The sequence below is a fragment of the Bubalus bubalis genome, chromosome 13 (genome assembly GCF_019923935.1).
Source record: "Bubalus bubalis isolate 160015118507 breed Murrah chromosome 13, NDDB_SH_1, whole genome shotgun sequence".
NCBI classification, from domain to species: Eukaryota; Metazoa; Chordata; class Mammalia; order Artiodactyla; family Bovidae; genus Bubalus; species Bubalus bubalis.
Genome location: NC_059169.1, coordinates 57382366 through 57408377, shown reverse-complemented (window position 1 = coordinate 57408377; position 26012 = coordinate 57382366). Strand labels below are relative to the sequence as shown.

The 26012-nt window shown below is 44.2% G+C and overlaps 1 protein-coding gene and 1 long non-coding RNA gene across 2 annotated transcripts in view; one reads left to right on the top strand and one right to left on the bottom strand.

The window, feature by feature from the left end:
• POLR1D (RNA polymerase I and III subunit D) overlaps positions 1 to 26012 on the bottom strand; it is a 32921-nt gene that overhangs the window by 6392 nt on the left and 517 nt on the right. Inside the window, exon 2 of the mRNA XM_045162561.1 lies at positions 4452 to 4526. Within this exon, the coding sequence (XP_045018496.1) occupies positions 4452 to 4526 (75 nt within the window). The remainder of the gene's footprint in view (positions 1 to 4451; positions 4527 to 26012) is intronic.
• Positions 16780 to 25936, top strand: LOC123464851. The gene is made up of 2 exons (XR_006639897.1): positions 16780 to 16900; positions 25892 to 25936. It is a non-coding gene; the product is annotated as an uncharacterized LOC123464851 (long non-coding RNA).

Genomic DNA, 26012 nt, shown 5'->3' with positions numbered 1-26012 from the left:
ACTTGAGATCTCTCTTACGGAATATCCAAGAGGAAAAAAAGAGTGTCACTTGCTCTAGTTCTATTTTAAATTTTAGAGCAAATGTAAAAACCTTATAGATGCTTAGAAAAGCAGACCACCGCCCACCAGTAGTTGACCAGTTGCTCCTTTTGGGTATCTGCTATAATGATTACATACATACAGATTGATCCACACTCGATCTTTGCAGTTTATTATATCACTGCATCCATAAAAACGTAAGAATGGATTTCTGAAAGATAACAGCTTAAAAAAATAATAGCAGTACTATAATCACAGCTAAACAGAAGTCAACATCAATTCCTTGTATCATTACATACCTTTTGTTTCAATGAGTCTGGATAAGAATGCAGACAAGGTTACACTTAGAGTTGTCTCAGATCTATTAATTCATGGGGTACTCCTCCTCCCTTTTTGCCATGGAATTCATTTGTTTAAGCAACTGGTTTGTTTGTCCTGTAGAATTCCTCATATTTTTCATTTCTGTAATTTTATCTCTATAGTCATTGAGTATGTTCCTCTGACCTCTATTTCCTGCCAACTAGTAGTTCTCACTAGAGACTTGATCAGATTCAGGTTCTTTACAAGGATGTCTCATAGTGGTGGTACTCTCTTCCTATTGCACCTTTCTGTGGTATAAGGATCGATGGATGAGTCCAGTGTCATCAGCCTGACCCACTCATCAGAAGGTTCCCCATCAGCTTCTCCTCTGATAGATTTAGCAAGTCATAGACAGAGCTTTGCCTAGATTCAGTCTATCATTAGGGATTGTAGAATAATGACATTCTTTTTATTTTTAAATCATTTAAATAATCAAATTTTTAAATCATAAATTTATACGTCTGTCTTCTGTATAAGCAGACATATTTACTGTCTGCTTACACAGAATCACATTTATCCTTTTAAGTAAATAGCGTGATGAGTCTTGATGAATGTGTGTAGTCATGTTATAATCACAACAATCAAGATGCAGAACACTTCCATCACCCAGAAAAGCTGGGCAGTAAATGCAGTCCTTTGGCCCCCACCTCTTGGCAAGCGATGAGTGGGTTCTGTCCCTCTGGGTCTGGCTTTTCTCCGGGTCATATAAATGGAATCTTACACGGTGTCATGTATTGAGTCTGGTTTCTTTCATGAGCGCGGTGCATCTGAGACTCATCCATGCAGTATGTTATCAGCAGCTCTGCTCCTTTGTGTTACTGACTAGTATGGTATGTATGGGCATCACCAGGGTGTGTCCACACATCAGCTGATGGGCATTTGGGCTGTTTCCAGTTTTGAGCTATCACGAGTAAAACTGCCGTGGACATTACTGGACAGATTTGTGTGTGGGCTTACATTGTCAATCCTCTGGTCAGCGGTTAGAAGAATAATTCTGTGAGTGCGTATTGTAAGAAACTGCCAGTTGTTCTCCAAGTGGCTGTATGACTTTACATTTCTGCCAACAATGTGTGAGCATTCTAGTTATTCCACATCCTCCTCTTTATCTGCTGCTGTCCGTCTTTTTAAATTTTAGTCAGTCTAGTGCATTTGTAGTGAAAAACTGTGGTTTTAATTTGCGTTTTCCTAGTAACTGATTTGAGGATCTTTTCATATGCCAATGAAAAGATATTGGCCAATTTGATATCATTTTTGGTGAAATGTTTATTCAAATCTTTTGTCTATTCTTAAATTAGATTGTCTTATGATGGTTATGATGGAGTTCTTGAGAATACAAATGATGATAATCTTATTCTGCAGTTCCACATTTAACAGTTGCAATTCTATAAAGAAGTTTTCTTTCATCAGTTGTTATATAACTTTGATGTATAATTTGTACAAGCAAAAGGATAAATACTTGGTTCTTTCTCATTGCTTACCAGTTATACAAACAATGGTTCGGTTCCTTAGCATCATCCAACAGGGACCACTGAGTTTCCTGATGTGATTATTGTTATGACCTTATGGATTGTGACATGTTTTAGGTATCTCTGCCACTACAGCTTTATTTTTTGATGATTCAATTAGCAGGAGGCCTTTCAAGTTGGTTCCCAGTCTTTCTGACCTGACTACTGTAGTCTTTGAAAGTTTTGCTTTCTGATATGATAAGGTTTTCTGGCTCGGTTTTATATGTGTCCTGACTGCACAGTAAACAGTGGTCTTGCCCACAGAGTGGTCTGGACTTTGCCCTGGCTTCTGGGAGGTAATATCAATTCTGGGAGGCAACGTCATACCTGATAAAATCGTCTCTGCTTGGGGTGGAGCTGGCCACACCTGACCGTGAGGGCTGCCCATGCCAGAGAGACAGTCCACATGATTCAGGGTGGGGATCTGGGTTACTGGGGCACTGGTGGGCAAGAGACTGAGATCAGTCATGTGAGCAATCTATCAATCATCCTACAGAGAGGAACTCCAGTGAAAACTTTGGACACCTGAGGCTCAGGGTCGCTTCCCTGGTTGGCAGAATGCCAAGTACACTGTCATAGGTTAATGCTGGTCATAGGGTTGGGGGGTCGTGGTAACTGTCCTGACTCCATGGGGGGTGGGCAATAGCAACTCTGTGTCTGGAACCTCCCCAGACCATGCCCTTTGCATTTCTTACTTTGGCAGATTTTAATCTGTATGCTTTCCTTGTAATAAACTGTAACCGTAAGTATAATAGCTTTCTGTGAATTACATGAGTTTTTCTAGCAGATCACTGAGGCTGAGGGTTGCTCTGGGAACTCCCTGAATGTGCAGTTGGCACAGGGAGTGCGGGTGGTGCTGGAGGCTGTGAGGAGGCTGTGCCAGCTCGCGTGCAGCTCAGCTGACTCCAGGCTCAGCCTCGGATCTGCAGCCAGTTATTTCTCTAAGGATCTCTGGCTCCTGTCAGTGAGACATGGCCTTGTATACACCACTATAGTATTATATGCCATCTCCGGGTGCTGGGGGGTACTCACTGCTACCGAGTGGAAGGTCATTGTTTCTAGGGCCTTTCTGTGGACAGAGTTAGAAAAGCTTATTCCTCTCTCTCTTTTTTACATTATTTATTTATGGCTGCGTTGGGTGTTTGTTGCTATGTGTGGGTTTTCTCCAGTTGTGGCAAAAAGGGGCTACTCTTGAGTTGCAGTGCACGGGCTCCTCATTGCCATGCTTCTCCTGTTGTGGAACTCAGGTTCCAGGGTGATGGGCTTCAGTAGTTGTGGCTCCTGGGCTCTAGGGAGTGGGCTCAGAGCTACAGTGCACCAGCTTAGCTACCCCATGGCACGTGGGATCTTCCTGGACCTGGGATCAAATCCGTGTCCTCTGCATTGGCAGGTGGATTCTTCACCACTGGGCCATCAGGGAAGCCCTTTCTTTCTCTTCTAAAGTGAAAATCTAGCACAACTTCATAATGGTATTACCAATTAAAATTTAGGGTTATGGATTTTTATGTCTTTAATTTTATATTTGTAGCTTTTATACTAAAAACCTTAGTATCTCTAACAAATAAATATTTACTTACTCGCTTTATCCTACTATAGAGTATTTTCAGAATAACAGTATCAACATTATTACTAACAATGTGATGACTAGAGAAACAATTTAAAGTTTCTTTCTAGTTCTTGTCTGTCTTTTGGAAATACAGTCAAGTTTCACAGATCACCTGAAATAGTTCCTCTGTGTGTGGCTAAGCTGTCTACTATATGGCACATTTAGGTCCATTTATTTTATGTTGCTTGATTTTTACGAATTGCCTTTTCCCTCCGTTTCTTTGACTTTAACCTTGGTTTGTATCTGATGTAGGCCCTGTTCTTGTAAGAGTCAAATCCATAGACACCTAGCTTGTACTCCCATCCCATTTTTACATTTTACACTGTTTAACAGCATTCCATTAGAGCGAATTTTAAATTGTAGATAAAACATCTAAGTCAGCATATTTATTGGATGCAAATGCTATTGCTAAAGTAACACTGAGAAGAGTAGATGTGGTTTTTAAGGTTAAATTCTTCCTTTGTTTATATTAAGTTTTAACAAGCTCTGTTTAGTAAAAAAAAAAAAAAAAAAACGCAAAGGTTAAACTTTTGTTGTACACAGCTGAACTGTCACAAAACCAAAATACTTAAAATTAGAATTTTTACAAGTAAATTTTACTTTATTGAGGACTATAGTTAAGTCAGAAATTCTTCAACAACGAACACGGACGTAATATTACTCGCACTCTGGTGGCCTCAGGCACAGCAGGGTCGACCCATCTCTCGGGGACTTGTGGGCGGGAGGGTGTTGACACCATGGCAGGTGTTCTTGGCCCGCACCCCTCTGCCCACTGTTCCTTGGCCACAGCACTCAGCAGTGTTCTTCCTCCACCACCTGTCTCTGGGTGATCGCCTCTACACCCATGGTTCTACATTCCCTCTGCATGCTAATGCAAACTTTTCTCTTTAATGTATATTTACATATCTTTAAATTTTTAGGATGATGACTCAAGTACTTACCAGCCCATTGGTCCCATTGTTTCTGCTCTTGTTTTCCCACGTTTTGCCTCTTTCAGCAGCTCTTCTATCGCTTTCCTGGTAGGAAAAAAAGGAAGAAATTTGAGAGGTCGTCACCCCTCTATATTCTGAAAATCTATATATCCCACATATGTGACTCTGGGAAAGGAACAGCTTTTGAGGCATAAAACTTCAAAATTGGGGGACAAATTTTAAAAATTTTCTTAAATGGTTGACAGTTTTGAATACATAAAAATTAAAAAGAAATCCTTTCCATAAAGAAGAAAAATAATGAAGAAAAAATTGAAGGCATCACCCTTCCCTACCCACCAAAAACTTCAACTTCAACTCCTTTTTATCTGTTTCTCCGTATTTACCTCCAGGTTTCAAACAGTATTCTTTAAAACTGTTTCACCACCCTCTTAGTCCTCAGCAGATATATCTGGCTATTTTTATATTAACATAACTTACATATGTTTTAATACACTCCTATTAATAGTGAGATCTTCAGAAAATGTCATTTCAGCTAACTCAGCAGCTGGATGCTTTCTGGTCCATCCTGGGAGGGCCCACTGATGGGCTGATGAAAAACAGAAACACGGACCAACTTGCCCACTTCTCACCCCTGGACTCAAACCAGGGGTCACAGCCCAGCCCCCTGCTGCCGGGAATACTAAGTGCAGCTGGTCACCACACAGCCTTCTTCCATCTCCTTAAAATAATAATATATCCTACTGATGTGATCTGAGGGCTTTGCCTCATAGGGCATTTCAGGAAAATTTTATCCTGTCTGGCTCCAAAACAGAGATCCCTACTTCACCCTTATAGATGTAAACAAAAAATAATAGTAATCAAAAGGTAAAAATATTCCAAATACACCCCTACCTTCCCATCAATTAGAGAGGTAGTTTTCAAAAAACCAACAAACAAAAACAACTAGGAAGTCAGTCATCCTTGGATCCACATGAGTCTTCCCTCCTGACAGCAGAAACACTGAAAATCATTAGGGAGAGAACTTGCTTGTGCAGGGCCCCAGTCATGAACAAACGAGCCAGGATGCATTCTCCCATAAAAACTGGTAAAACGTCTGCCTGGCTTTCTATACACGCCTACAAAAGCCACTTTGTGTGGTGATACAGTGGAAATGCCATCCATCTGCAGGAGACAATGCTCAGTCAGGACCCTTGCCCAAATCCTGAAGACCCATCCAGGCACTTTCAAGAGGATGTGGTTGGATTGATTCTTCTGTAGTTGTCATTCCTCTTAAAACTGTCTCCAGCGCTGCTGTTAACCTGATCTGCCACAATTAAGGATACCTTCTGATTTATGATAACAGTCCAAGAGAAAAGAAGGTATGAGTATGAGAAGGACCACCTGGCATGTACCAGCTCACGAGTGATGGGAGATGGTGACAGGTGGGCTGCGACGCAGGCCCAGCAGGCTGCCTTTGACTGGGGCGGACCCAGTAATTGCAACATGGAGCAACTCATGTTGCTCCGAGCTCTACAGTTTACAAAGTACTGCCCTATCTGAACATGACTATGTAGTTGTCAATACCAGTTTTCAGATGAGGAAGGAGGTAGTGGGGACACAGAGAGCAGGAGGAAGAGGAACAGAACAAAAGGCCCAGCGTGTTTAAGGCTGCCTGCCTCCATCTGCTTGTACTTCCTGTCTCCTCCACAAGCACTGGCATGGCAAGACCTGGAGAAGTCGTTTTCTCTTTATCATTAAAAGGCACAAAATAAATGGAAAAGAAGAAAAGGGATCTGACAGAGCTGCCACTGCTTCACACTCATTCAGAGAGCTGGAGAGGGGAGGAGGGACCCCGGGGGCTCAGACTTGGTCCTGGGAATGCGGACCTTCTGGCGCCTCACACCCCTGACTCCTCACATGCTCCTGCTGCAGGGCTTTCCTTCCGAACAGGAAAACGACAGCTCCCAGCTGTCCTGTGTTTTGTCCTTGAAATAACAACATCACCTTCAAAATCAAGGAGGAAAAAAAAAGTCAAGTATTTTTCCTCACTCCTGTAGCCTCTGCTGTTTTCCCTGGAACTCTTGACTAACGAATTCCTGGGTAAGGAAATAACAAAGTCAGTTCCTACTGCACATTATCATAGAGGCCAGATACTGAAATGATCAAAGATGACCAAGCATCGGCATCATGAAACAAGATAGTTTTTAATGAGATCGTGAAGCAGGAGTTATAAACTGCAATTAAAGTATAGGAAAAGCAAACAGGAGAATATACAAGAACTAAGTACAAGGAGAACTTGAACAATGAAATTTCAGATACAAAATTAAGTGCCATAATTTTATACTTAGATCATTTACACATCCTAAAGGTTTCTTTGTAAAACAAATTCATTGTATTAGAACAGACAGTGCAATGGAGACAAGAAGTCCAAGGAAGCCAGATCATTAAGCAGACAGCTTTCTGGGCATAGGGACAAACTGCAGTCAATTTTCGATGATCCATGTGTGTATCATCCATAGCCAATTTCCATCCGAGTGCGGCTTCCTCAGGCCTGCCTGTTCGTTCCATTAGCCAGCTGGTACATGCTTACGGAATGTAAACTGATCATAATAGCGGCTTAAATAAAATCCAAGTGGGGACGCAAATCTGGTGCAAAATCGTCTTAAAGTCCAAAGTCAAACAAATTAGTTTTGAGTTTTATCTGGGTCTGTGTTCCTTTTTATTCACATAACTTGACTGAATGTTAACTGTGTCAGTATAGACAAAGGGTATATGCCCTTTGGGCATGCCCTGGGCATGTTCCTATGCCCAGACAAAAGGCGAGATATTCAAGGCAACTACAAGGAAACAACAGAAGTTAAATAATGAACACAAGAAAATGAGATTTTAAAAGAAGTAATACCAGAGAAGCTAAATATCAAGTAATTGCTCAAAAAAGACATCTGCACATACTTTATTGAGAAATGGTGAAAGAAAGTGTTATGGACTCAGACAAATGCTTGAGTAATCTGATTTAACATTACAAATACTAGTCAGTCTCCAAGTATAACTATTCCTTATACTGAACAAAGTCAAGTCATGAGAACCTCCAGAACACTGACCTGAAATCCTGAGACAAGCAAGCAAATGGAAACTTGGCTCGATTGGGAAATGATATTTCCTTATGGCAAAACCTACTGCATTCATGCTGATAAGAAGATCTTGACATGCTCATGTGTCTTTTCTCTTTAGATCACTTGTGGCTCAAATCCTTCCTGGACTCTGAGGCAGTATCCGCTCTGAGGTCAACAGAGCACAGCCCCACATAGCCACAGACCCCACTGTTTCTTCACTTGAGGACACATGTCGGAACACAAGGAGGGTGTTTCCTGGGCTGGGAGCTGCCCCGGCAGGGGACTCGCATGTGTCTGTGATACTTGGGGCTGTGCAGGTTCAAGGAGACTCTCCTTTGAATATCAACATACTAGATAAGCTCTTAACATGCACCCCAGGAATATGATGAAAACTGACAGTGGACCATGTATCTTACACTTCACCCTCACGACTGCTCTAAGAGACTACTATTTCAGTGATAAGGGGAGGATAAGAAAAACTGGAGAAACTGGTGCTGGGACGTGAACCCAGGCAGCTAGCTGACCCTTAGCTGACTCCAAGGCTAGCTGAGGTATGGGAAGGCGAGACCCCAGCCTCACACAGCTCAGCTGAGCGAGAGGAAGCAAGGAGAGGGGTGGCCGCACGTGTTCTGTGCTCACGACAAGCACTGCTGCCATGAGGGCGAGCTCCCGGCCCTTCACCTGGACGTGGACCTTCTCAAACGTCCACACCTCCCCATCCGGGGTGGCCTCTGAGGGTGGGGTGTTATTACTGCGAGATGACTTCTTCAGGTGACATGGGGACCAATTCCTAATAGTTTATTTTTTTAGAGGGAAACCTGATTTCTCAGTTCACAAAACATCTCACCACAGGAATCACCTCATCGTCAAAGTAGCATTTCTACAAATATCTATTCTTAAGTCCTGATTAAGAAAATACAGTGAAAATACACACACAGAAAATACAGTGACTCATTTTCAGTTCCAATTATAAGACTGAGTTAAATGTGCCATGGTAAGCTGTGTATGGGGTTTCCCCAGTGGCTCAGCAGTAAAGAATCCGCCTGCCCAATGCAGGAGACTGGGGTTCGATCCCTGGATCAGAAGATCCCCTGGGGAAGGGAATGGTAACCCACTCTAGTTTTCTTGCCTGGGAAATCGCATGGACAGAGGAGCTTGGTGGGCTATAGGCCATGGGGTCGAAAAAGAGTGGGACATGACTGAGCGACTAAATAACATATCGTGTGTGTTATGAAGAAAAGCAGCTCTTACTGGAAAAACTCTGTGGAGATGGGATGGGGATGGCAGAGAACTACCTTAGAAATTAGTCAGTTCTGACTAGAAAAGCCTATCAATCACACCATGCCAGGAACAACATGCCTGTTCAATAGGTCAGTTAAGCTTAAAAGTATATACACCTTCCACAAAAAGACTAGTTGGGAGAAATAAACTTGGTCAAAGGACATAAAGTCAAAATAATTATTGAGGTCTCTTACCCAATGACAAACATTTTTGTCATCTCTCACCGAATAGCTGTTTCAAATGCAAAAAGGAAAAAAAAATCACAACAGTTGATACAAAAGAAAATATTCCAGTATAAAGCCTCAAAGGTTTGCCTCTACAGCTTTAACAAGGGCTGACATTTGGAATGCTGTCCTTTGATAAACACACCACATACCAGAAACACCACCTCACTGAAAGTGTGGTCTATAAATCACTCTTAATCTTAAAAGTGCTTCGTTTCACACCAGAGACCAAGGCTCTTGCAGACCGTCCTGGACGGCGCTTCAGAGTCCTTGGCTCTTGGCCCTGAATGTGGCCTGTGCGGTGGAAAGCCTGGTCAGCCCGCGGAAGCTGTTTCCTTGAGTGGTGTCAAGGCTGCAGCAGTCTGCCGAAGACAAGCTGTCCACCCCTTGTGGATGTCTGATTCATCAAACGATTATAAACTATCCTTGGAGCTAAGAGCCAAGGACTGGAGAAGACAGAGAGAATGTTCCAGAATGTGTAGGATTTTCTACTCAACGCCTGCTCTTTAAAAACTGTTTTCATTACAGTGGAATTAAGCAATGTGGAACCCAGGAAGAAAACATACTGATGCTTCTAATTCTTAGAAGTCCCTCAGTGCATGATGAGATGGGAGGGAGAGAAAGCCTGTGTTTTTCAGGTAACAGCTCAGGTTCAACAGCTGCCTGGGGCCTTTCAGGACAAGGCAAGAGATGAAGACAGAGGGTACGGCCCACTCCAAGGCAGTGAGTGCTCCCCCACCCCGCTGTGTGGACCTCCACACCCTGCCACCTCCGGAGTGCCAGGAGTGCCCTGTCTTTCACACTCCAGGGATCAAGGAGAACGTTGAGATGGTGCTTCACCCTACTAAACTGGCAGGGAGAGTTTCTGAAAACGAACAGTACACACACGCACAGGCATCTTCCACATCAGTAACTAAATGGGAGGATCTACAGTACAAAATAATTTATTGAAAACAACCAGTATGTTCTTGTAAACCTCTAGTGTCAAGTTTTCAAGTTGATTTCCAGGGGCTAATGTATCTAACAATGTATTTAAGTAGGACAAGGCAATTTTAAAACCCATTAAAACAAAAACCAAAAACTTACTTAATATACATACAAGTGCTTTGGGGGAAAACTCTCGAGTCCTATAATACAGTTCATGGAACTGAGCGGTTAGACACACAGACCTAACTTGGGGAGTAGTGTCTTGTTGAGGAAAATGTTTATTGCAGTTCAGTGTACTACTTAACTTAGATGGCTCACTGGATAAAGCCAAGGAGATTATGGTTTAGAGGTTAAGAACTTGCCTAAACTAGTTACCTGGTATTTTTTTTTGGGGGGGGGGTTTAATTCACAATTATTTGATTCACAATTATTGTCTTCTCCCTAGAAGCTAGATGGCATGTTTGTCATCCTGGGGAGAAATTAGGACAAGATAGACCGTAAGTCCAACATTACCTTTGGAGTGTAACACTGCGAGGACCAGCACTGGCTGCTATTCAGGTGTAGTTCTGACTGAAACTCACCCAGCCTGGAAAATGTTACTTGAATAATTTGCTATGATTGCTTAGTCATATAAAAATGGAAACCTATGTAAAAGGACCTAAATTAATAACGTCAAAGCATGACAAATCAAAAGCTTTTACTGTGGAAACTGTGTTTTACCTTGGAGGACAGTGCGGTACGGTGGGAGCTAGCCCCACCAGCCGCTGGGTGCTCTGGGCCAGTTGAGGACCTTCTCTGAGCACCTTTCCTCTCCGTGAAAGCAGACTAAGCCCTGCTCACGGAGGCGTTAGGAGAACTCAAGAGATGAGACGTGTAAAGGACTTTCTTTGTATTGATGTTCCTTGGGAGGGACAGGGTTCACTTAGGTATCTGAATTTGCCACAGCATTTTTATTTTAGTCTCAATTATCTCCTTCCATTTATTCTCTGTAAAGAAAAACTTCCAGAATGTTAATTTTTATCTGCTGCACAATTCTGGCTTTTTGTTTTATTTTTAAGTATTTATTTATTTGGCTGCATTGGGTCTTAGTTGCTCCTGGGCCTGTGGAATTTTAGCTCCCCAACCGGAGTTCGAACCTGTGTCCCCTGCATTCCCAGGGGGATTCTTGACCACTGGATTTCCAGGGAACATAATTCTGTTTTGATGAGAAGCTGAGGGATTGTTTATCAATGCAAAGAATATGAAGGAAATTCTATCTTTCTGTGGTTAATAAAGTGGGAGGAGATTTTCTGTGTACAGTGTACCTGATATCAAAATCACCAGCCTGCTTGACAGAGCTCCCCAAATCCCCTCATGACACTGAGTGAGATTTTAAGGGGCCGATAGGGAGATGGGCAGACCCAGTGGGCACACAAAGCCCTCACATGGCCATGACCAATGAACTCCCTGACCAGAAGCACATAATGTGAAAGGTCCTATCCCATGTGTACAAAAAGAAAGCTGGTGCTCCTGGTTCTTCAGCCTTTCCAACAGTTCAGTGTGTTCACTGGAGAACTACGTCTGCTCTGTGCAAAGTCAGGAGCTGGACAACTCCCTGGAGGACGTGACCAACACGGGGACATACTCTGGACAGTTCACCCTTCAGAGCAGAGCCTCTCACCTGGAAAGTTCAGACTGAGCAGAGGTACCTTGATACGTTCTCTACCACATCTCTCGACACTCTTAGAAGAGGGAGTCAGCAGTTCCCTCTTCTTAGGTCTGAATCAAGGACATGTTCGGGTCACCTTAAAAAAATGAGGAAGCAGCCACAATGCGTGGAGAGAGGGTGATTCCACTGCTGCCCTCACTGACTCTGTGACCTTGTCATCTTGGTTACGTACGTCATCTATAAAATGAAGATATTTCTACTACCCTTTCAGAGTTTATATGAGGATCAAATACAGTTATATAATTATTCTGTAACTATAAAGGACTGAACAAATGTAAGGTTTTAAGAATAATTTTAAGTGTGGGTCTACAGTATCGATTGTTACGTTAAACTGTTAACTAAAACACAAAAATACTATATAATAGCATCTATCAGGTGCATAGTGATTAATAGCAGAACATATTATCTCACTGACCCTCAGAAGAACTTTTAAAAGCTATTGTTCCCTTTATCCGTTAGACCAGGAAGGCTCAGGGAGGCTCCCTCGTCCGGGGTCAGCGGGTCAGGGAACACCTGGTCTGACCTGGACAGCTCTGACTCCACATCCAGACAGCCTTCAGCTCACACACACCCTGATTGTATCCCATCCATGAAGATGTTTTCTACATTTGAGGATGATCAAGTGCTGCTTTGTCGGACACGGCCGAGTGACTCAACGAGTGACTCAACTTAAGTGCTGCTTTGGTGTAACATTGATTACAAGTTAATGTATTTAAAGATGATACCCATGAAGTTTAATAGTAAGGAAAATGATGTTTTCATGAACCAAGTTTTGTGCATTCAGTCTGTCAGTCATGTCCGACTCTGCGACCCCATGGACCGTAGCCCACCAGGCTCCTCTGCCCATGGGATTTCCCATGCAAGAATTCTGGAGGGAGTTGCCATTTCCTCCTTCAGGGGATCTTCCCGACCCAGGGATCGAACCCCCATCTCTTCGGTCTCCTACATTGGCAGGTGGGTTCTTCACCATTGTGCCATCTGGGAAGCCAGGTTCTTGACCAGATAGTCTCTAACTCAAGTGACTCTTTTCATGGTTAAGGTTAACAGAAAACAGCCCCATTTCCAACATGTTTCAGCTTGAACTTAGAAGTCAACAAGGGTTACTTGCCAACAGTGCCATCTCTCAAACTGACCTCTTGGAACATAAACTCCAACAGAGCTTTGCTGTCTTCCTGTGAACCTGTGGGAGGTCTGCAGGCAACACCGTGGACACAGTCAGCTGGACCTCAGGGCTTGGGCTGCCCTGCGTTCATATCCACTTACTAGCTGTGCAGACTCAGCACGGTTACTTAACTTCTCCAGGCCTCAGTTTCTTTTTCTATAAATGGGAAAAACGCCATCTACTTTGAAGGAGATTTAAACTGGTTTTTCCACCTGGCTGGTCTTCTTACTTTACAGTCACTGTTACGTGTCTGCTTTTGGCTAGAAATAAGCCTAGCTGGATTCTTCATGTCCTGGCTTGCTATGAAGCACACTCCCCTCAGATGGGGACCAACTTATTACAACAAGAAAACAGAAAGGGAACCCCTGACTGCTACAAGTCTGGGCAGCAGGCAGTGACACACCTGTAGGCTGACACTTTTAAAGACTGACATTTTCAGTAGAATAGGTTCTTTTCTCTTCATTTTATTAAGATATAATTGACATGCAGCACCATATAAATTTAAGATGTACAATGTACTGCTCTGACTCATATACATCATCATGAAACGATGACCATAAATTCAGGGAACATCCATCATCTCATACAGAGGCAATGTTAAAAAAAAAATGGAAAAAAGTTTTTTCCTTGTGATGAGAACTCTTAGGATTTACTCTTAGCAACTTTCATATATAACACAGCATTGTTAAATTATCATTGTCATGCTGTACTTACACCCCTGGTTCTTATTTATCCTATAACTAGAATTTTGTACCTTCACCGCCTTCATCCAATTCTCCTCCCCTCACCTCCTGCCTCTGGAAACCAGAAATCTGATCATTTTTTTCTGAGTTTGTTTTTGAAGTAGAATTGATCTACGACACTATGTTAGTTCCTGGCATAAACACAGTGATTTGATATTTTTAAACATTTCAAAATGATCACCATGATAAGCCTAGTTGTCATCTGTCACCAAAGACAGTACATAATTACTGACTGTATTTCCATACTGTGCATTTCATAATGTGACTCATTCATCTTGTAACTAAAAGTTTATACCTCTTGATAGCCTTCACCTATTTTCTCTCCCTTCCCCAGATCCCTCCTCTCTGGCAATTACTTGTTTTTACTCTGTATCATGACTCTGATTCTGTTTAGTTATGTTTGTTCATCTGCTGCATGTTTTAGATTGCATATAAGTGAAATCACACAATATTTGTCCTCCTCTGACTTATTTCATATTATCTTCTAGATCCATGCATGTTGTTACAAACACCAAGACTCCATTCTTTTTTATGGCTGAATAATATTCCACTGTGTGTGTATGTACACACACACACACACACACATCTTCTTTACCCAGTCATCTATCAATGGGCACTAAGGTTGCTTCTGTATCTTGGCTATTGTAAATAATGTTGCAATGAAATAGGGGTGCATATATCTTTTTGAATCAATGTTTTCATTTTCTTTGGATAAATACCTAGGACTGGAACTGCTGGGCTGATGGTAGTTGTACTTTTAATTTTTCGAAGAAACATCACACCATTTTCCACGGTGGCTGCACTGATTTATATTCCCACTAGCCATGCAGGAGGGTTCTCTTTTAACACATCCTCAACCAGCACTTGTTATTTCTTGTCTTTTTGATCACAGTCATTCTGCTGGATGGGAGGTAGGATCTCACGTGGTTTTAGTTTGCATTTCCTGGGTGTTTAGTGATGTGTCAGCAGCAGAATAGTTTCTAATCGTAAGGCCCTAGAATCCCCATTTTTTTCTCATCCATTTGATGACAAAGTACCGTGTTTGCCATGTAGACAAACAAAAAACTAGGAGAACAATCATAGAACCAAGTTCTGAAGGCTTAGATTACAAGGTCTGTGGAGAACATAAGTTGGACTCTTTTACTTTGATGGACACTGAACTAGATGAGAATAGTCGCCTTTCTTTATCTTCAGGGAATGAGATGATAATTGATACTTATTTCCCCAACTGTATATTAATCACTTCTGAATAAAAAACCTGTTAAGTATTCCAAGCACTGGGATTTATGCTTAAGTATGCAAGTATGCAGAACACAGTAAGCAAGCAAAACGGGATCTGAAATGATTTTAGATCAGGCATCTCTATGATACGTGACCCTTATCTTGAAATCTAAGCTCCAATTAAAATTCATTCTGAGATCCCATATAATTTACCAAGTGGTGGTGAGACATTAAGAGTTGTGGACCAAGTCCTTTGAAGATCCAAGAGAAAACTGAAGACTCTGTTGTCTTAGTGTGGAGCCAATGTGATGAACATGGCATAACAGATGTCAAATTACAGAATGCGTAATTTAATTCTGTTTTGGTCTTACGGTATGCTGATTTACTGAAAGAAGTGTATGTTTGGTTTTCCCCCGATTCCTGAGGGCAGGAGAAGGGGCCGTGGCAGAGGGTGAGCTGTAGGATAGCATTACCACTCAATGGACCTGAGTTTGAGCAAACTCCAGGCGAGAGTGGAGGACAGAGGCCCCGGGTGTGCTGCAGTCCATGGGGCCGCAAAGAGTTGGACACGACTCTGTGACTGAACCACCACCTGGGGATGGGGGCTGGTCACCCAGGGCAACCAACTAGTGATTAGAGACTGGGAACTGTCAGTCCCATCCACAGACCCCTGGGAAGGAGAGAGGGGCTAGAGATGAAGTTCAGCCACCAGGGGCCAATGATTTAATCAGTCGTGTCTGTGGAGTGAAGCCTCAGTAAAACCCTGAAAGGACAGGGTGTGGAGAACTTCTGGTTCTCTTTAGATTCTCCAACTTCCGGTTGGTGACTGCATGGAGATTTGAGGAGAGGTGGAGTGCCCAGGAAGGGCATGGAAACTCCCACCCCTTCCCACAGGCCTTGCCCCATGTCCTTCTTCATCTGTATCCTTTATAGTAAACCGATAAAAGGGAGTAAACGTTTCTCTGAAATCTGTGACCCACTCGAATGAATTAACTGAGCCCAGGGAAAGGGTCATGGGAACTTTCAGCCAGTAGGTCAGAAGCACGAGTAATACCCTGGATTTGCAACCAGCGTCTGAAGCGGGGGTGGGCAGGAGAGCCTTGAAGGTCTGAGCGCGCTCTGATACCACCTCCAGGCTGACCGTGTCAGAACCAAACTGCCCGACCGACTGTCGGAGGGGGTGAAAACACACCCTGCAGGCCTCCACGTGCTGTCAGGCCACATAGTGACTGGGGTTTCTGACAATTTTGAACCAGAACAAAGTTGATTTTCAACGGCGAAATAAAACTATGCAACTCTACAACAGTTCACCCTATTAGGTTTCATTCTTTGAAGTGTTATTGATCAGCGAACTCCCCAAATCTGGTGCCATGCAGTAGGTGTGTAAAGTGTAGAGCAGGCACTCACAAAACCAGCCGCCACTGCCTTGGGGGTCAGTGCTCACGACTGTGCGACGCACTCAGTGGGAGCCATTTCCTTTCCTTTCCAGACCCAGAGAAAACAACAGAGCCCACTCGGCTAGGCTCGGGTGAGCTCTCTGCACTCCTCCGCCCCATCAGTGTGTGTGAGATCCGCTTGGTTCCTCCTGTGCAGACTGCTCCACCAGGAGCAGGTCCTCCGCCTCTGCCTGCTCCCTTCACGACCACCTTCTGCCTAATGAACTCCTCCCGCCCATCCCAGCATGTGCTCATCTCCGTATGGACAGAGGACGCTAAAGACCATCAACTACCAGCTGGTGGTTTGCAATCCCTGAGCTTATAGTTATCTCAGCCTCACAAATTCAGATTCAGTGCAATTAAAAGTGCAGGATGCCCATCTTCTATTCGCTCTTGTAATGAATGTTTTATACCAACAGGAGGAAAGGTACCAAACACGCCATGGGAGAGGTGGTGAGGGAGGTCAGCACCTAAGGCTCTCTCGAAGACATCAGAGAGTGGGGTCACCAAGCATGGCCACCTTCACTGAGCTGCTCCGTGATGCTCACGCCTCAGCCCTTCCTCCCTTGGAAGCCACAGGATGGGTCTGCTTCCTTGCTTGTCGAGAATTCCTTTTCTTCTTGGAGCTTGTCACTGTCCTGGCTGAGTTTGCAAGTGTCAGCTTGTGAGTGTACATGGTCATGTCAGCGTGATCACAGCTTTCCCTCCCTGCCGGGGCAGTCGTGCTCACTCACACTCAAGTCACGCACGCAGTCATTCATTCACTGGCCTAGCATGAATGAAAGCCTGCTGCCTGCCTGGCCTGTTTCAAGTGCTGGGGACACAAAGGCAAACAGGTAAAGAGCCCTTGCCTTCTGGAAGTCGATGTTCAAGTGGAATTAGACGATAAACAGAGAGATACAGAATATGACGTCAGTTAACGTGAGGACCAGGGAGGAATGAAGCCGGGTCAAGGGACAGACAGTGAGGGCGGTCTGGATGGATGCACACGTGTTATCCTGGAGAAGGCAGCTGTGGGTCGGTGGCCTCTGAGATGGTCTTGGGGATCCCCACCTCTTGGTATTCCTGTCTGTGTACAATCCCCTCCCCCCAGTAGGAGCTGGACCCACTTCTCTCAGACAGAACAGGGTGGACGTGGTGGGCTGTCGCTGCTGAGATGGGGTATGAAGACTCAGCTTCCATCTTGCATTCTCCCTCTTTCCCAGATCTGTTGCTCTGGGGGAAGCCAGCTGCCCTGGAGCAAGGCTGTCCCACGTGAGCGAGCTTGGAAATTAATCATCCCTGTTCAGGCCTTGAGAAGCTGCAGCCCAGATGATGCCTTGATTGCAGCCTTGCAAGAAGTCCTGAGTCAGATTTTTCTACCTTAGCTCCAATTAGATTCCTTGTTGCTGAGTTTTAGGACAATCTGTTACACAGCAATGGGTAACTGACACAGTGGTCAAGGATGGCCTGAGCAAGTACTCTGGAAAGACACAGCCGGGTGAAGACTTGGGGAAGAGGGGCTGGTGAAGTCAAGGGCAAGCACCAAGGCCCTGAGATGGAACACTCCAGGCAAATCTGAAAGAAACGGGAAGGCCAGCATGGCCTGCGGTCCCAGCTGGCCATGTGGCGAGAAGAAACAGGCAGGGACCCCGCGAATAGAGACATGCCCAGTTCTAGAAGGCAGCTGTTCTAGCCACCACTGATTGTCTTCAACGCGGCCAACATGACAATGGTAACAGTAATGGCTAATGATTGAGTACTTAAGTTTACGAGGAACTGTGCTGAGTGCTTTAGGGCATTTACACTTCACCATAACCCTGTAAAGTAAGTATTACTACTAGCTCTGTTTTACAGATGAGAGGACCCAGGCTCCGAAAGGCTATGCTGCTCTTTCACACATTTGCGAGTTAGGAAGCAGTGAAGCAGAGATGACAACCAGGCCCTGCCTTCAGAGTCCTTACACTTCACCTCTACACAGTCCTGTCCAAAGAGGCCCCTAGGAAGAAAGCCTCTTTCACCCTTAAAAAAGAAAAAAACAAAAACCCAAACCTCCAAACCACAAACTGTTGTTAAAAGCCAGCCGGTCTAGCCCGTCTGACTAGATGCTCCGGGCAGCTTCATCTTCTCCAGGAGCCCTTTGGACAGAACTGTTCTGGGCTTTATCTGCACTTGCTCTGACATCTGACCCAAGTTAGCATGTAAACTAAGAAGAGCACGTGGGTGGTAGCTTTTCTTTTTGACATTTATTAAGAGTCTTACATAGCAAACATGGAATCTATGGAGCACTGGCAGATAAAATACCAATATATTACATTTTATGCAATTAGATGCTTGGCTAGCATATAGCTTGAACCCTGATTCCCCATCAGTATTCACGTACTTGGCACCAAACCAGGAATCCATCTGCTATGGAACTTACTTTTCCTTCCTGCTTAATCTCTGTCTTACAGCTTAAGGAAGACTGTGCGTGTTCCATTAGAATCTTAATTTCTTCAGGAAAAGAAGAAACAATCCACTTATCTTCGATTTTTACCTATATTCAATTATATTAGGAATGCTATTTTATTTAAACTATCTTTTTAAAAAAAGCAATGGCTTTAGCATACTAATAACCTTCCACACTGCTGCTAAGTTGCTTTAGTCGTGTCCGACTCTGGGCAACCCCATAGACAGCAGCCCACCAGGCTCCCCGGTCCCTGGGATTCTCCAGGCAAGAACACTGGAGTGGGTTGCCATTTCCTTCTCCATGCATGAAAGTGAAAAGTGAAAGTGAAGTTGCTCAGTTCGTGTCCGACTCTTTGTGACCCCATGGACTGCAGCCTACCAGGCTCCTCCGTCCATGGGATTTTCCAGGCAAGAGTACTAGAGTGGGTTACCGTTTCCTTCTCCAGGGAATCTTCCCAACCCAGGGATCGAACCCAGGTTTACTACATTGTAGGCAGATGCTTTACCCTCTGAGCCACCAGGGAAGCCCAATAATATCAACAGCTAACACTAATTGAAAGCATGCTATATGGGCCAGATACTATCCTAAGCACTTTGACTCTATTATCTAAATTAATATTCAGAATATCCCTGTATGGTAAGTATTGTTGTCCCAATCTTACAGGTGAAAAAACTCAGGCACAGAGAGGTCAAACAGCTTGTCTGGGGTAACACAGCTAAAAAGCGTAGCACCGAGACCAAGACTCAGGCAGCGTGATTCCAACAGTGTGAGCTCTTAACTCACAGTTATTTAGCCTGAAAAGGGGTGCAGGATTCCAAGCACGTTCACTTCTGCTTCTAAGAAAGATGTGCTTCTCTCAAAAATGCCGAAACCGAAATTAAGGTCAACTCTCTTAATACACATACACCTATCCGTGGATCCCAAACTGCGACCATACCCTACTGCCCCACACAGTAACTCAGATTCTTTACTATCATTACTAGTAATTAATACACAGATTAAAGATAAATGATATGAATTTGGGTACTAATAAAAACTACACACACATCCAATGCTGAAAGTTTATTCCTTTGAAAAGGTTCATCATTCTGCTTTTTCTTGGCTGAGTAACTTTAGTTTATCGCCCAGGAAATTCCGAGTGTATTCTCATTTTTCCACGGTCTCTCCTTTTCTCTGCTCAGGTCACCACCTCAGAAAAGCCTTTCTTAGATATTCAGACTCTGAGTGCCTTCTCCCCCAAGCCCATGACTCCTCCGCTTCCCATTTACATCACTACCTTAATTACATGGTGCATTTATGGATGCACTAGTTCTTTATTTTCTACTTCTGCCATCAGAAAACAAACTGTACATGGGACACCTTGTTCCCTGCTGTCCATCTGGTACCTAAACCATGTCTGCGTCTAAACTGTGCTCATTTTGCCAAACGAACGAATGAATGAATGAATGGCGATGCTCCCTTTGAGGAGAGCCGCGTGGTATGGGCAGAGGGCAGCAAGGGCTGGTCAGCTCACTGCCCGACTTCCTCTCCCCACCCTCAGTGTCCACATCTGTAGCCCTGGAGTCTAGACCTTGTTAAAGGCAGCTCTTCTGACAGGCAGGGAAGGAGGTTAAGGGTGGACTCGTCAGCAAGGACAGGTGGGGAGAGGAGCTCACGAATCCCGCCGTGCTGGTTTTGGTTGGGGGGCAGTGGTAGCAAAACGCTGGGCTGAAGGACCGGGGCTGTGCACAGCCTCTCACCTGCTTCCCTGGCGGACTCTGGCTCCACGTTATTTTTTTCCACCAGCTTTCTGGTATCCATCTTTTTACCTCCACGTCTACAATGGTACTCTCCTTACATTACACCTGGACTGGTACAAATGCCCCCTGATCCACACTGTCTTCCCACGTTTCCTCCCCCTCGTCCATCCTGCATGGGCATTCCCTAGCTTGAGAATCGGTAATGGCTTCTTTACACTGGGAAAAAGGAAACCGTTTATCTTGGAGCGCTAATTCTTTCACAGGTTTGCCTGCTTCAGTGCTCCATGAGTTATTGGAAGGCACACTGCCTGTGTGGTTTAATTTCTCCAGGGCCCAGGGTAGTGGCGGGCAGGCTGCATGCGCATGGAACGATCTCTGCTACAGGAGTGTCCCTCACCAGTTCCATTCTGTGTTCAGCAGGTAATGCCCTACACTGCACATTAGGGCGCTTCACTGTAAATGCAGTTGGCTACCTTTTTCATGTGTATGGCTCTTGTCTGTCCTCTTCAAAATCAGGGGGCTTTGGAGGGCAGACTCGTATTCTCTTATCTCCACCATTTCTCAGGACTGATACCACTACTAGGTACGTACTTGCTGTTGTTCTTTACTTGTTCAGTCCTGTCCGACTCTGCAACCCCATGGACTGTAGCTCACCAGGCTCCTCTGCCCATGGGATTCTCTAGGCAAGAATACTGGAGTGGGTTGCCATACCCTCTTTCAGGGAAATTTTCCTGACCCAGGGATTGAACCCGTATCTCTTATGTCTCCTGCACTGGCAGGTGGATTCTTTACCACTAGCACCACCTGGGTTATACACTTTCAAATGGCAAAAGAAAAACCAGCATTAAGAATCTGAGCACAGAAGGGCTAGATCTGGGGCCATAAGTACTTGAAAGCAGACTGGTGGATTTGGGCAAATTTCCTGGAAGCCCAGTTTGAGGGCTAGTACAAACGTTCTCTGGTTCTAAATTTTGCTTATAGGAAAAGATGACATTAGTGATCTGGAGACTACCTATAGTCTTAACAACATGTTTAAGGGAAACAAAAAGAAGGGTGAGGAATGGTGGCCACAGAACTTGGTGTGCTTTCATTATTTCTAAAAATGTGAGACACTGGTTCAGAATGACACTGATTGGACCACTTTCTAGGTAGACACCTTTTCATCTCCACAGAGGTTCTACAGGCACCTATGCGTTATAATGACCAATTAGAACACTTAGATGTTGCAACTGTATGCAATTTATAAATAATTTGTAAAGTGCTTTGAAAGTGGGAAGTGCTTGGCAAGTACTCAAGTTGTTATATATTAAAAAAGCCTTTAGCATATAATCATTTTATTTAATAATTGCCTCTTTAAAAGGCATAGATATTTTATAGATGAACAGAATTTGAGCTTGAACCATTGATATTATTGCTGTTTGTAAATCAGAAATACTGAGTAAGTTTTTTCAGTTAAGTAAATACATGATTCATATCAATCTCCCTCACTTTCTCATAGACCAATTCTGCCTTCCCTTAGGTTCTGACAAACTTTTTGCAAAGATTCTTCTCTGGTCTCCAGGACTCTTGGTTATCCTGCCTGCCCTGCCCTGCCCTGTTTTTTCCTTTCACACACCTGCCTTGTGAAGGTGTTTTTGTAAGAACCTGTGTTTAGGGCTGGGCTTGCCTGGTGGCTCAGCTGGTAAAGAATCTGCCTGCAAAGCAGGAGACCTGGGTTCAATCTCTGAGTTGGGAAGATCCCCTGGAGAAGGAAAAGGCTACCCACTCCAGTATTCTGGCCTGGAGAATTCCATGGACTGTGTCCATGGGGTCGCAGAGAGTCAAACACAACTGAGCAACTTTCACTTTCACTTCAGTTTCCCTGGTGGCTCAGTGGTAAAAGAATCTGCCTGCCAATGCAGAAGACGTGGGTTTGATCCCTGGATCAGGAAGATCCCCTGAAGGAGGAAATCCTCTCCAGTATTCTTGCCTGGGAAATCTCATGGACAGAGGAGCCTGGTGGGCTACAGTTCTTGGGGTCGCAAAGAGTCGGACAAGACTGAAGTGACTAAACAACAAACAGATTCAAGACTCCATGCCAAACCATGAGTGATGAGCCCTTTTAGGAGTAAAAAGGCCACAAGATGTGGCGGGTGGCCACCAGCGGGTACATCCCCCACGGGTACTGTTACTGATTACTTCAGCCTACTGTCACCATTCTGCACTGCTGTGTCCACTAATTAATTAAATTTGGCCTTCATCTCCTAACAGGTCTTGGCTCATAGGTATTAAACTTCATTTAAGTTATCCTGTTTCTGGTCCTCACTGAACTACTCATAGGCAGAACTTTTGAAGAGGCAAATAAGTGTTTGATCATTTCCCACTGATCCCTTTAGGACTTCCCTGTGTCTTCAAGTGCTAGGTTCCTTATGCTGACATTGGCTTTCTGTTAATTGTTTCTTACTGTCTGTCACCCTAGGAGAATGTTCCCTGTCCTTGCCCCGGAACTTTTGATCTTTCCCCACCCACTCCTGCTCCCACTTAAATTTAGCCTCTAATGTCCTACAGTGTATTTTCTTTATTGGAAACCCCAAACGAAGCCATTCTTCTGTTACCAGGGTTAATATTTAGCCTTTGTAGGCACTAAACTAATGCTGCCAGCTGCCCAGTGACTTCTCTGTTAATTTCAGCTGACATTTTTTCTGTCCTCATGTGACTCATTCATCACTCTTCTCTTTGAGAGCGTTGTCTTCCACAACTTGACTTTCTACAGGCTTCCCCACCACCTCACTGGTTGATCTACCAACCTTTAAATACTGAGCTTGCCCAAGGCTTGGTTTGGACTCTCTTCTTTATCACTCCAGTTTTTATGCATTTACCTCATCTTTGTGGCAAGAACTAACAAAGCTGATCTCGACTTGAATCTCTTTGATGGCCTTCAACTCATATCTACTGATTACCTCATTCAAGATGGAACTTCTGATTCTCCACCTCCCAACCAATCCGATCCCTGCAACCCAAGTTTTCCATCACTCTACCTCCCAACGAATTTCCCATTTCAATAAATTTAGCCTCAAATCTAGGTGGAAATCATCCTTCTCTTTCCTCATCTTCTACACCCACTTCCTGAGGTCTACCAATTCTGTACCATTTGGCTCACAAACATATCTCAAATCCACTCGTCTCCATCACTAGCTTTTGGACCTTACAGCTCTTATAGTTCGTCTGCTTCTACCCTGGCCTCTCCACAGTCCATTCCACCACACTGTCGTCAGATTCCCAGATGCCTTCCCCTTGTACTTTCCAAAGCCTCTGCCCCAGAGCTCTTCCCCTGGAGCCTATCACAAGCCTTTGTCCTCCCTGCTTGCCCTGCTCTAGACATGCAGATCTCCTTTCAAGGCCTTTGATTCCTCAGACCACTGGTGTTCTGCTTCAGAGTTCTGCAAGTGCTACTCCCCCAGAATGCTTTTCTTTTTTTGCACGGCCAGCTCCTTCTCTTCCTGTGACCTCTGGGAGATCCTCTCTGACTTCCATAGCTAAAGCAGATTCCCCTCTCAGATTACTAGGGTGGGGCCGGGGTGGGGTGCTGAGGTTCTAAGGTTGACAGATATGTAGGCTGAATTATCATTCAAATTGGGGTAGGACAGGTATAAGACACAAGGTTGAAGAGGTTAAGTAGGGCAGTTCTTTAGTGTGATTCACCAGTATTTTAGGTTTCCCCAAAAATCATTTTCTGCACATTCAATTTTCCTCCTGTCTTTACTTTCTCTCAAATACTGTTTCTTTTCATGGAACCTTGGGCTATACTGAGATACCTACCCAGAACTGAAAATGTTATCTGGTCATCCCAGTTGTCTCCTCTTATATTAGGGTCCTGAAATTACAGCACTAAGCTGGAATCTTCCTCTAAACACTACCATAAAGATGAAGCCTGAGACCACCTAACTTCTCTCACATGAAACCAGAATTCTCTCAAATTATTTTCCTCCCTTGCACAATCTGCCAATCATAGCAAAGGATGCAATTCTCATAAATTACTAAAAAATATCTAGGAAGAGGCCAAGTCTTCCCCTCACTCCCACCTTTCTTTTATAAACCATCCACAGCCTATGTGGGGTCATGCTCTATGACATAGGGTCTCGAACCTCCCTGCCTCAGGCGGGTACCTCCTGTCAGATCAGCAGCAGCATTAGATTAGAAATAAAGTGCACAATAAATGCAATGCTCTCAAATCATTCTGAGACCATCCTTCCCATCTGCGGTCCGTGGAAAAATATGTCTTCCACAAAATCGGTCCCTGGTACCCAAGGGGTTGGGACCACTGCTCTACAGCATCTTTCCCTCTCCTGTGACTAGGGGAGGGAAATCCTTTTAATTTCCTCCATCAAGGTCTTTCTCTAGGTGCCTGGTTATCTGTTTCCTCACTTTAAACCTTGGTTCAATTAAAAGGAAAAAACCCCCACAAAATCCTAAGAGTCCAGGTCCAGAACAAAGGAACAGAAACCACTCAAATCAGTTTGAGTACAAGAGGGAATTTATTAGAAGAATACAGTTTCTCGCAGGGACTCCAACAGCTCAGATGAGTTATGAACTAGAAGCAGGCCTTTCTGCAGGTCACATCGTGCTGTCACCACAATCTTTTACTTCTTTTGCCAAGAGCACATACAGAATATCCTAGAGGTCAGTTCTCCCTGTATGGTGCGTGAGGGACTAGAATGTGGCTTCGTTTCTGCTGGCCTTTTGATCTTTATATTCCTTTATGCTGGCCTCGAACTTGTCAAGCACATGCTGGCAGACATTCATGAGGTCAGTCAGGCCTCTCTGAAAGGGCTCGACCGCGGGGAGGGCACCTCGGGTCTGTATGCGCAAGTTAATTTTGCTCTCTGAAGGATGGGTTGTAGTGTAACCACAGAATTCCACTTCCGGGTTCTTCATGATCATGTACCGAAGAGAATTTCCTAGGGTATGGTCCTCCTCGTGCAACACAAATGTCACACAGTGTCTATCTGTCCCAGCCGCCTGGACCATCTCCAGGGCTGTCTTCCTCTCGCCTTCAGCCATTGAGGTCTTCACTCCAGACATTTTTCTACACACATAGTTTTTATAAAAATGAGATCATACTGAGTACGGTTTTGAAACTAGCTTTTTTTTTTTAATCTATCACAATTGCAACAGGTTACTGCTCAATTACACAGAACTATTAGCATTAGCCCTTATTATTATCTTCTCCTGCCTCCACCTATTCTACCACTAAATAATTTACTGCCTCCAGTTTCTCCCTACTCCATTTGGCCGTCCACATGACGACCAAGGGGAGTGTCCTTCAACAAAAAGTTTACTAAAATATTCTTTTGGTAGAGTCACAAGAAGAGGGGCAGGATTAGAATAGGGTGGGTCCTGCTAAAGGATGAAAAGGGGAGTTGAAAGGCGTGGGGGAAAACGCAGATGATAAAAACAGAAACTAAACTTCATCAACATGCAGTTTTCCAACTACGGTTTCCGTTTACAGGAGGTACGGAAACTAGAAAGTCTGAGAAGAGTCTCCAAGCACGGGGAAAAAAAAGAACTCGGCGCACAGAGACGACCAATTAGCGCTCGGCCCAGAGGAGTGGCCTGGGCCTGGCCCACAG